General features: G+C 41.2%; 1 protein-coding gene across 1 annotated transcript; it reads right to left on the bottom strand.

Moving 5' to 3' along the window:
* Nucleotides 1-638: 638 nt before the first annotated feature.
* C1H3orf52 (chromosome 1 C3orf52 homolog) lies at nucleotides 639-10,182 on the bottom strand. The gene is made up of 6 exons (XM_075515214.1): nucleotides 9,770-10,182; nucleotides 6,666-6,789; nucleotides 5,964-6,097; nucleotides 5,010-5,080; nucleotides 2,912-3,111; nucleotides 639-1,924 (listed from the first exon to the last, which is right to left on the bottom strand). Coding segments are annotated over exons 1-6 (699 nt in total). The 5' UTR covers nucleotides 9,938-10,182; the 3' UTR covers nucleotides 639-1,922.
* Nucleotides 10,183-12,642: the final 2,460 nt, after the last annotated feature.

The raw sequence follows: 12,642 nt of genomic DNA, 5'->3' as shown, positions 1-12,642 counted from the left end.
GGGCAGAGGAGGGTGGCTGGAAAAAAAATGAATGCTTGGCTCCTTCTTTTTTCTGTCAACTCTTAATGCACATAGGGGTATCACCATAAACAAGCGTAGTCATTATATTATTTTTCAGTTCTTAGAAACAGAATGAAGATAAAAAAGTGTTCAAGGGCAGGTTCAGACATCTTAGTAAGAGCAATAAGATCAAGCACCGTCTCAAAGGCAAATTATTTCTTTGCTGCTGGTATTTTCACAGCCTTCTGCTTTTGGGACAAACCATACAAACCATGAATTTTATCCTTCCCCAATGTAAGAATCAGAAGGAATATCTCTTCTAGTTGTATGCTGCATAGAATATTGCATCATGAGAAATTATGGTTCTTACAGCCAATGCTACATCTTACAAATCAAGATGGGGTCAGAATTAGCCACAAATATGAGAGCCATGTGAACTACTGATTTGGTCCAGGCTGTTTCCCAAGCTCAGTTAAAACTCGAGCAACAACAGATACGGGTTTGAGTGTACGGCGCTGTCAGATAGACGCTTCATACAGCTCTCAGCATTTAGAATTCTGATGGTTATTTTCCAACTCAAACAGCTGGAAGACTGGAGCTGCTGAAGAATGAAAACAATCACTTTAAGAGTAAAAATAAATAATTTAATGCATGGTAACATTGTCAGATTACCCCTTAAATAAACTAGTAATATTAGAAAAAGAGAAACACAATTTCCCATAAGATATTTCTCACAATACAAAAGGTTTCTTAAAATAAATTTGTCTATCCAACAGTACTAACATTTATACTGGCTATAAACATATGACAAGAAGCTATACTTCACTAACATGGTAGTGAGTCCTTTCCATTCTGCGTAAAGTTAATGCTTCATTTTTAATTTTCATGTTATAGCCAGTTGCTGGCTATAACTCTCATGCCATGCTGGCCTACATGGTCCGCTTCAGCACCTTCCTCTTGGCATTGGTCCATCTCATCTGATCTCTTGTCAAAAAGAACAACTATTTGCTGCCTTATTAAGGCAAATATCTTGCATCTGTTGATTTTTATCCCCACTGCTGGAACAGGGACTACAATTAAGGGTATAGACTAGTTTCTCTTTGAATTTACAAATGCGGGTCAAATAGCTGTCTGTTCACTAGTACCAGTAGCTAATTATTAAAGCACACAGCTAATTTGATCCTTGAAAGATTCCTGTGGCATTCAGATGCATTAGTGAACAAGACGTGTTTCTTCCCGATGTTTCTTCCTTCACTTCTATTTCACATTACAGAAGAGAAAAATAGAGCAGCTACCACCTCATCCAGGAAGACTGTAGTATGAACAAGGGAATGATGAGAGTTGAAGCTCACTTAAGAAGCTAGTGCAAAGGTTTTGTATGTAATTAAAGAAAATAGAGAGGATATCTAAGTTTTCAGGCTGTTTTATGAGCAAAGAACAATGAGGAAACATGGCATATGAAGTTAGCAGGGAAAAAAGTAACAGACATGAACATGGGTGGAAGTGAGCATTAAGGATGAAGCTGTGCAGGTAATTTTGGATAAGCCAAGAGAAGAAGAAAGGAGCCATGTGCAAGAGTGTTTTTAAAGCTCGTGCAGGGAATCCAAATTTAATCATAAGGCAAGACAAAGCAGAAGTGTCAAAGTCAACAGAGCATGCATCAGACAAGATACATGATTTTCACAAGAGTGAAATGGGTTATTGAGATATCAGGACAACAATAAAGAAGGAGGTAGCAGTGTTATAGAGTACAACACTGTTATAAATATACCACATTTTCCATTTACAGACAGTATTTACAGGACAACATCTTTAGAAGTGTTTCTACTTAATGAATAGCTCCCCACCCTGGGATTAATAATAGATAGGAGAAGCCCATCACTTCTAGGTGGTGAGGAAGATGAGGAGTCTTTCCATAATTTCTCTGAAAGTTAAAACAGTACATTATTAACATTAAAATGAAACTTTAGTTAGATATTTCAGCCTATTCTTTCCTGTCCCTTTTACACTGCATTTTCTATGAATCCTGTCAATATATAAGGAACAAAATGATACTGAGAACTGGAACTCATTACTTGTTGCTCTCTTGTGCCTTGATAGGAGTACCAAGAAAAATCAATGAGAGTTAATTGCAAATCTTACTTATATACACTGCATGGTGACGTGTTAGCCTAGAATTATTCTGAAGCGTGTAGCTGTGGCTCAGTGAGTTGGGGGTGGGGGGAAGCAGCTCCATGGATCGTTTTCAGTAAAACTGCAAAGCTCATAGGACTTTTATACTGACATTTCAATCAAGACAAATCTAAATGCATTGGAATCACTACCTAGTCACTGGTAGTCATTGGAATCACTACCTAGAAAACCTGGAAGAATGAACATTTGGTTCCTTTAAAAGGTATCTCTGTGCATAATAAATTTTCCCAAAAAACTCTGAAAAGACAAAATTCAGGAGGCTTTTTCATCCTTGACTGAAGAAATCAGAAGTTCACTCCCAAATTACTTATCCTGTTTTACTTGGATTAAAATTTGTTTTATAAGCATTCAAATATGCATATACAATAAGGAGAAACATTTTCAATTATTTCGCTCCTCGCTATGGTACACACACATGAGGAGACTTTCTTTGTACTCATAAAATGCAAGAGATCTGAAATTTTGGTTGGAGTCTGTAGCTAACCAGTTTCATCACTACTCCTTTTCTCATCAGAGGACCAAACAGTAAATCCTAGGTTATAAACTAAGCATAGCAAGACTTTCTTGAAAACTGAATATTTTTACAATTTTCTTAATACTGTTGTGCAAAGTATATTTACTAACAAATCTCAACATCTTTCCAGAAAGTTTTCCCTCCTTTCAAGTAAATACTTCTGCTCTTTGTAAAGAAACAGTCTCTCTAATGTACAGTACTTACATGTTAAAGTGAGAGAAGTCGGGTCAAGCTTTAACCTGTTACATTCAGATGTCCCAGGATTAAAAGTATCATCTTCGTCATAAATATTTTGACGTAAAATGTTCCGTATAAAATCTGGGTTCATTGTGTTTTCCATAAACCCCTCTGTTGATGGTGGCACAGAAAACTCTAGCTGATAAAATACAGTGGAGCTTTCATTACTGAAAAACAAAGTCAAGTATGAATGCCTTCAAGTCCCCACTGGATCTTTTCTTTTTTGAGAAGACTGACTTTTCATATCAATGTTGGCGTGGATTTTTTTTAAACTTGTTCTAAAGAAAAGCATTATAAAAGAACACTGCCATCAAAGATTCCAGTTTCCTCCTCCCCCTCCCTTCTCAGAGCAGCTCTTGACATTAACAGAAACTGGGCACATACCTGAAGCCAACCTGAGACGTGTTTTCAAATGCACAAAGGGCAATTGGACACGTGTCCTAATGGGGCGAGGTTTTCAGCACTCATGCTTCACAAGTACCTAACGATAAGAGGTGCTGCGATACCTCAAGCATAGGTTAGCTGAGAACCTGCAGAAAGATTGCTCTCCTGCTAGCAGTACCTGGGGCCACCCAGCTGTGCTCCTAACTCAGCTCTGGAGTGGATTACGCAAACCACTGAACTGGAGTCCATCTCTGGGGATTTAATTGTTTGTGGTCTACCAAATCCACTAGCTACAATTTGACAGTTACATTTTGTATTCACAGAATTTAAAACATCAAAAAAGTAGTTGGATGGGGGAAAAGGAGACAGAGAGACAAAGAGGCAGAGACAGACACACACACACAAAGAGGCAGAGAGAGAGAGAGAGAGAGAGAGAGATCAGCTAGTCAATATGTATGCAGAACTACAGCTTTGTACGTGATGGTCTAAATCATCATTTTTACCCGTGAGGCTAAGGACCTACAGCTCACTCGTTGAACAGAACCGGCATGCCCAAGGCTGGCCGTGCAGGGGAGCACATTCCCCAAAGTGCCCTCAGGACTGCCCCTTGCCGCAGCCCAAGGGGGCTCTTCCCCTGTCCTTGCTCCCTCAAGGACCTTGGGACTTTGCAAGTCTACTTCCCTGGATTTTTTCCTGTCTTTCTAATCCCTTTTGTAACAGTGCTTTTTCAGAAGTCCTTGGGGAAGCTCTCTGACTGCCTTCCCTTGCCTCTCTGCTATCTCTCCATGGCAGCACCACGCTGCAGCTGATCTTTCCAGCCCCACTTTTCCCTCTGCTGCTCAGCCTCCCTCCTGTTCTAAATCTGTGGTATCTCCCTAGATTAAAAATTTACAGTCTTAAACACAGTAAACTCCTCAGCCTTCCTCCAGTGCCAGTTTCTGCCGAGAAACAGTTTCCTCCCTCTGTTCCAGCCTGAAGTTTTCTGTTGCCCCTGCAAGGCGGGCCTGGATGCTTTTCCCTTTCTTCCCACCACTGCTACTCCTCTGGCTCCACCAGCCTTCGGTGGAGCTTCTCCTTCACGTGTAAGCATCTCCCACCCAGGCTGGCTAGCCTCCGCTCTGCCACCTGCTCTGCCTCTCACTCTTGTTCCACCAGTCTCTCCAACATGCTGCTGCTTTGAGATTTGCTCCTGTTGTCCAAAATAAAGTGAAGGGGAGAAGCGGTCCAAACAAACCAGCCGTTTTGGCTCTCATGACTTGTATGTCCATTCAGTTTGTATGTTGCCTTCAGCTCTTTTGGGAACAAAACAGTTCTCCCCTCCCCATGAACACTGTTTTATTTAAGGCTATTTAAGCCATGTCAATCTCAAGTGGTTCCAGCAGCTCATTTTCCTTTTAATAAATATCTTCGAATATGTTTATTAAGGGCTGCACTTGGAACAAAAGACAACAGAGATGATACTTAACAGCAACAAAATGTTACCGTCATTGTGTATTATTAGCAGCATTTGCCATTTACACCAGAGGATGCTTTGACTAGTTTTCACTAACTATATATGTAACGTTCCCCCAAACAACCTATTTTTCACAGATTTAAATGTTGTGCATATTTACATAGGCACATGTATGTCTCATCAAAAGCCTGGAATTTTCAGATAATTTTGATGACAGAAATTGCTTACCTGAAATAAACCACCTGAGCTGACCTAAAGTAGCGTCCTAGAGCTGGAGATGAACTGTAGACGTCGGTTAACTTGGAGAGAAAAAAAGAAAAAAGAAAAAGGAAAAAATATTTCTTCCGTTCACTCTCTGTTTTCCCCATAAAAGAAAGTACAGCAAATCATTCTTACAAGGTGTTTTAAAGGGCATAAACACAGGTGCTGAAGGTCAAATATCAGCAAATATCTGCCCTGGAAAAGGTGCGCAATCCCTTTAAGCTTGACAGACAAGTTAATCTGTGCGTTTGCATGATTACTGTATTACCTTAACACAATGGAGGCATTCAGGGTGAACTAAAAGTATGTGCTCACGTTGCCATGTGCAATTTAAGTTGTTTGGCTTGGGTTTTTATTAGTACCAAAAAGCCCTTCTACTCTTATTTGGTAGAGGGAAGGGTCTCTCTGCTGAGACTCCCTTTCCACAATAAGTCTAAATCAGCACTGCCATGCCTGCTGAGCTTATTTCAGCTGTAACTCAGAGCTGTGATGGCTCAATGGAAATGGCAGCTATAAACCCAGGCTGTCATCGTGTACTTACAAGAGAATGCAACACACAGGATTTTTAGCCAGCATTGGGTTTAGATGACCTTCACAGGCCCCTCTTAACCTAAATCATTCAATGATTCTATGAAAAAGGTGAAGACTGTGTCCCAACCATTACTTGAATTTGGGAAAAAAAATCAGGCGCTCTTTTTTTTTTTTTTAATCAGTGTAAACTGCTTGTGTGCTTGAAAGCAGACAATTTTTTTTCTAGATCTGGACTTAAAATTATACTAGAACAAGTATGACTCAGAATTTTCTGTGGACTTGCAAATGGCTGCGTTGCTATGCAGAGAAACAGAAACTTCTTAAAAGGGAAAACGCTGAATCTGTGTTACAAGCAGAATCAGCTTTGCCAAGAGCCACATCAACACATACCCTCTTGGTAATGTCTTCAGAGAAAAGGTGTGGGAGACCACACATTAACTCCAACGTTCCTGAAAAATTGCGACAATTTCCACTATTTAGTAGTGCGTCACGATCCCAATAGTCATCCTCATCTGTGTAAACATCTAATATTCAAAAGGAGATAGAAAGAGGAGGAAAAAGTTCCAGTTAGCAGAAGCATTGAAAAAAACCCTCTTGGCTTTCTCCAGGGTGGCTTTCTCACAAATTTCCTAGGTAATGACTGACTGGGAGTGACAGAAAGAAAGTGCAAGTCACCTGAAGAAAAGTGACAGCACATGGAGGTCAATCACCCGCCCCCATTAGCGGAAGTCAGCTGCTTTGGGAGCCTGACAGGCAATGACACCACACGAGGGGACATAAGTGATCCCTTGCACTTGTTGCAATGTTACAAGCATCATTTCCATCCTCATCCCCAACTCTGTTCTCGTAACATTTTCTCACTTAGCTACAAACTGGAATTGCCATCTGATCAGGATACAAGTTGTTCGCTGCCTGCTCATATGAAAGCGTTCACATCCACTACTCAACACACCACCCTCTGCAGTCAGCATCCCAGTCCCTTCAGCAGTTTACAGAAGGAGTTTAAAGGATGCCACTGTTCAATTTGTGTTATATTAGATTGTACATATTGTACATTTTTATTAGAGGATGAACCGAGAGTGAGATACTTACTAGAATAAAGAATTAGGCTGATGAGAATGACCAGGAAGAATACTAGAAAAATTGTAGTTACAACCATCCATAGTTTACACTTCCAGAAAACTACATCCCCGCATGATTTCCAGTGATCTCTCTCCTAGTTACAAAAGGAAGGGGCATGTTGATTAATGAAATAAGGTGGGAAAAAATATTTAAGCATGTCTCTACTGTAACGTCCAGAAACAAAAAAACCCATATAGATGGGAGAGCCTCCCTGGTAAGCAATGCCCTACACCAGGGGTTCCCACCCTTAAGTACCGCTGCAGGTAGGAACATAGATCTGCAGAAGCCAAGGGACATTCACAGGAAGGCTGTTACTTGGAAGAGACATATCATTCCCCATTTGTACAGAATTTCCAATTCCCAAATTGCCCGTAAAGCTAAGGTGCTACAAAGGTGTTTTCATGGCTTCCAAATATTTTTTTAAACTACATAGATTTGATTCGCATGTTCCACAAGCTGTCCTTTTAATGTTTGCCAACTCTCCCAACCAAAAAGGTGTCTGTGGAGGAATTTCCAAAATCATTCACCTCTGTGACGTTGATTATAACAGTCTGCATAGCTCCTGGATGCCAGCACCCAAAGCAAGTGGACTGCTATTCATTAGATACTATTGCATTAAAGAACACTGTAAAATAATTGAGACTTTTACAGCTGACTCCTTTGTTCTTCAGAAGATTGGAAACTTGAAGGCTATTAGTACATTTAACAGAAAGTTTCTTACAACTCTCACCTGTTCTAGGAGATCACAAGGAAACTCTCTTCAAAGAAATTGTGCATGTGTGCGCATTCATATAGGAGAGAAAGGAGAGAAAGGACAATACCTGCCTTTCATTTAATTTTTAATAAGATTTAAGACCATGGCAGAAGTTAGTGTTTTATTAGTTACCCCAGCAGTACTAATATTAAAAAAAAAAAAAAAAAAAAAAAAGCTTAGCTGATATAGCAAAACAAAAAAGAAAAACTCCAACTTTGTTCCACAGCCAGAAGATTGAAGGAAGAGCATGAATTCATAAGCAAGCAGGCCATGCTGCCTTTTTAATTCCTCCTCCTCCCCATCCACTGTAAATCCAGCTGTAAACTCCCTGTCCTTTTTGACATCAGTACCAGGTGAGGAAAAGCACATGCTGTAGGTTGTCTGGGCCACACACGTGCAGGGTGGCAGGAGCTACCTGCTGGCTGGAGGCACTAACCCAGGTTACCTTCCTTTACTTTTTGAACTTTCTAAGAACCCAGCATAACAGAAAGTCTTTCACTGAATTTAACTGACATCCACCAGCTGGCTTAAAGCTTCTTTGGGGGTGGCAGATGAACAGGGGGAGAAAACAGACACCCACAGAAAGATCTTGCAAGAGTCATTTCTCCAGGAGTGGGGGCAGAGAAAGGGAAAGTGCTCTCTGTAGACACCATTGCACGCAGAACTTTGCTTTGATGGAGAATGAAGGGCAAAGGTATGGTTTCACTTACAGCATGCTTTCAGGTGTGATCATGTTTACATACATATTTTCTATTTGATTTTTAAAATGTATTAGAAGAATGAAGCTTCACTTTCATACGTGACACTAGCATATCACTTTGTATCTGAAAAAAGAAAACATCCAGTAACTACTGCCTAGAGTACAACTATGAAATCAGACATAGTAATATCAGTTGAGACAGTTACCAAGCCCAAGTTTCAATTGAGCCACATATTTAGACCATCACAAAAGTGTAATTCTTAATCACGCATAGCAAACTGGCTTGATCTCAAGCAAACATTCAGCTCCTCAACTATCCCCTACCAGCTGGACCAACACCCTCTGGACATTGCCCATATACATCAGAGGACTGCTGGGAAGGAGCAGCAGCAGAGAAAATCTCTCCCCAGTGGGCAGGGCAGTTCTTCTGATTAACCTGCCACCTGAGCAGGAAGCAGAGCATACTAATTTTCCAGCAGTCCCTATAGGATAGGAAGCCAATTGCCAGAACCAGCAGAAACGGAGCCCAAATGAAAACTCAGTTCTGGGAAGGGGAAGGCTAAACAGAAACTTAAGGGTAAATTCTCTAAAGATAGCTGAGCGGATCTAGCTCAGCCCTGCCTCTCCTCCACCGTCTCCTGTTCCTCTTTGCACCTCCCTAGAATTTGTCTGACCCTGCAGCAGGCTGTTTCAGCTTACCAGACCAGAGGAGAAGTGACTGACCCCTGATATGGTGGAGTAAGTGGGGGTTTTGCCTAGCCGGTGGAATGAATCAGCCCACAGAGACGGCTGGCGGGGTTCACACAAGGAAGCAGTCGCTGTTGCTCGGCCAGGAGCAGGAAGGGAGGGGTGGTGTGACTAATACAGCCGAGCTCTCGGGAGGACTCAGCCATCCCTACAGAAAAGTATGAAACTTCTTAGCTCTGCCACAGATATTCCCTCTGCTCTTGAGCAAGCAATGAAAATGATTGTACACCAGTCATCTGTGAGTATATATGACTCCTCTGCCCGCATTAGTCTGTTCCATAGCTTTAAGCTAAATGCTGGGAGCTACCTCCCTCAGGACTCACGTGCTGGTCTTAACTGAGGCTTTGGGGCACTCTATTCATACAAATTCATAATTGTTAGCAACTGCAAATTACTCAAAGAAAAAGAGAGAGAATCCAGCATCATCTGTTGCAGGACATCCTATTCTTGTTTTGGCAATGCTGTTTTCCAATTAATTTGTTCTGAAAGAAAGCCTGTTTTTAATATGGGTTTCAACTTTTCTCCTTTCTGGTTTTGAGCCCAGTCCCACTGACAGCACATGAAAAGAGAAAGCAAAACTCAGAGCACCAATTACAACTTCATTTCCTAAGTTAAATTTCACAAACAGCCAAGCACCAAAAAATAAAGAAGCTTAAAATCCCACTCCAATATTAGAATATTTCATTGAGAAGAAGAAGAAAAGAAATATTTTTAACAGGTTTTCAGCCTTTACTTTCAAGTGAATAACCTTTCCCTCTCCCTTAAATGATGAATTAAACCACCCTTACAAACTGTTCCTGCAAAGTGTCGTTTCTCTTGCTGTGTGGTATTTTCCCTAACAGCAAGCGTCAAATGAGCAAGTGAAATACCTACCTTTCTTGTTTGAGCATTTAGAGGCTTATCACTATCAGCCTCACTTTCCTTCATATTATCTTCTTGTAATTCAATAATCTCATGCTCCTGACCAGAACTTTGCCTCTTCATAGCTTCTGTCTCTGTGCGACGATCTCTGTCTCTGAAGCAAGCACGGAGGCAACTCATTTCCTTCTGGTTTCAGCAGCAGTTATGGTCAGTAGCAGTTCTGGTATGAGGCTGGAGACAGTAACAGTGAGAGTTGGGATAGTTTTCACAGGAGTGATCTCAAAACACTGATAAATAAGGGGAATTCCTTGAAAGGACAAATAATGTCGTCTGTGCTAGCTACACAGAAATGGGAGGCGGGGAAAGTATCGATTTGCCTAGTTCCCAGAACTACAGCCCTCAGCTGTGCAATACTAGGTTTTCCAGTTTGTCCACCTTGCTGTACCAGCCCTTGACAAGCACAAGCAGGTGACTAAACCTTCAGCAATGTTGTCATTTGCTGAGGCACTTTTGAAAGGAAATGGATTGCTTTCCCTGCTGCTGTCAGCTGAAACACTAAAATGCTATTGCTGTTATCTGCGCAGATAAACAAACAGATGTGGTTCTGAACAGCATAAACTGAGTAAAGGATCACGTAGCTTGTGGTTCGGTTAGGCTGTGAAGGGAACTTATAATATCCATCAACACTTCTAATTTTAGTCTCCCTGTATAATCAATAAAGAAATGAATGCTCTGACTTTTTTGCCGTGAATTGTCCTCTCTCTAGCTGTTATGTAGCCTACAATCACATTTGGTACTAAAGATCCATTTATATCTATTCACATACTATCCAACCTAAACCTGAGAAGCCGCTTCCATGTAAAAAAACCCCAAAAGAACAAATCTGAAGAGAGGAGGAAGGTGGCCTTCAATTGCAGCCTGTGCTCTATAGGGCATGCTTTTATGAAGCAAAGCACGGTATGAGTTGAGATCTGGTCTGCACTAGCTTCCCACAGGAACTTTTCCGTGCTACTTAAGAGTCACTCATAACAACTTACTGCAGCCAGGGGCTGATTCCTCCCCCGTATCCTTCATCGTACCTCCTCTCATTTCTCCTGTTCTGACTCCATCCTTATGTTTCTCCTTTGTCCCCACAGAGAACCTCTCTCCCCTCTGGATCAAAACGGTTTGGCAGGCAGCCAGTAACTGCACTCTTGCTCGCTCTCTTGTCCCAGCAGAGAGGATCATGCATTAAGAGGAAAACAAAGCCTCTTTCTCAAATTCCCTCCCTTGCTTGGCTTAGCATCCACTCACAGCACTGCTCCTTCTTTTTCCTGCCAAATGCTGAGGATGCTTTTCCTCCCCCCAGATTTTCCCATTGTGCAACTCATCTGGCTACTGATGCCTGGAGCATTCCCGAGCGTTCAGATTCCTGATGTCATGTCACAGCCATCCGGGCAAAGGCACTCCATCAAGATGAGCACACATTTTGGTTTCATTCAGCGAATAACAAGAAATACAAATTGCATACCCTACCTTTTGGTTCTGGAGAATCCTTAAAACTCCGGAGGACTGAGGATGAAGCTGAGCAGTCATCAAGATCAAAATGTGTGTCTGGATCCACAAGATTTTACCCGGGACATCTTCACTAGAAAAAAGCCTTTACCTACTGGTTCCTAGTACTCCTGCTGGAGATGAGCTTCATTTATTTCATTTCCACTCACAGTAAAAGACTTTACCTTCCTACTGAATTGTCTGAAACCAAAACAGTTTTTCTAAGTCAAATGAGTTAATGATTATGGATCTCACCCTGAAAAAGCCAAAGTCCTTTCATTTATATCTGTGAAGGAGGTCCTTACAAAGTCTTGAGTTTCTTTCATCTGGGTGATCCAACTTCCACACTTGGGGCCTTTCTTGTATGTGAAGTAACTGACCCTTCTGATGCATGGAGCTGAGAAACTCTTAAAGAAAATGGGAAGTCAAGAACTGATCTGAACTTTCTGCCCTAGGCTTTTATCTAAAACAGAACAGCAGGAAAACCGTTTTCTTCCGTAGTGAAGACATCTCTGGTTTCAATGTAAAGAAAAGAAACTTGTGCCCTTAAATGTGCGCTTTACTAAAATGGGCAAGTTAGGCTCAACTTTACAAAAAGAGGAAACTCCAAGGCACAAATGTAGTTCTGATTGCACCTGGGGATTAGAGCTTCAGAGGCACAATCAAATGAATAAAACATAGCCACTTGCATTTTTAGCATGTGTTTATTAAAAAAGAAAAAGTGAAGGACTGACTAGCCTTTAAAGATACTACACCCCCTAAAATATAGGCTTTGAGTATAGCTTACGTAGCAAGTTTGACACGAGCCCAGTGGGAGAGGGAAATGCCCAGCACTGGTGCAAGAAAGGAAGGAAAAGCAGTATCAGTGTTAGATGCAGCAAATTCCCTGCTTGCGGATTACAGTGCTAGCTCATTTCAGTGTTTTCCCCACATGCTGCCAAGGTGGGTCTAAAACTAAACAAGGATCACATATTTATGTACTGTAGAATAAAAGTGTGCTGTGTGGACAGCAATGACTGGTATTCTCATTGCAGGCTTCATTTTTTTTTTTAAATACATTAAAGGTGAAAGCTAAACTCTTCCAAATACTGAGCACAATTTTAAGACCATCTAGAAAGACCATCTAGACAGTTCTTTTATTAAATGGAATACCAGCATTCTTAAGTCCCATAAACAGCTTTGGAAACCTTAAATCAGGTAGATTTGGGCTGATCGGCTCATCAGAAGATTATAATTATCAAAGCTAGATTTACTGCTAGGGTTAAAGGAATGTGGCTGTCATTTCCTCTTCTACTTTCTTTGAGTCCAAGGATGCATCCAACTACATAAATCCCCTTTTCCTTTTATGTCTC

This window comes from Mycteria americana, chromosome 1 (genome assembly GCF_035582795.1).
Source record: "Mycteria americana isolate JAX WOST 10 ecotype Jacksonville Zoo and Gardens chromosome 1, USCA_MyAme_1.0, whole genome shotgun sequence".
NCBI lineage: Eukaryota > Metazoa > Chordata > Aves > Ciconiiformes > Ciconiidae > Mycteria > Mycteria americana.
Note: the sequence above shows the minus strand (reverse complement) of the source record. Positions and strands in the feature narration are given on the sequence as shown.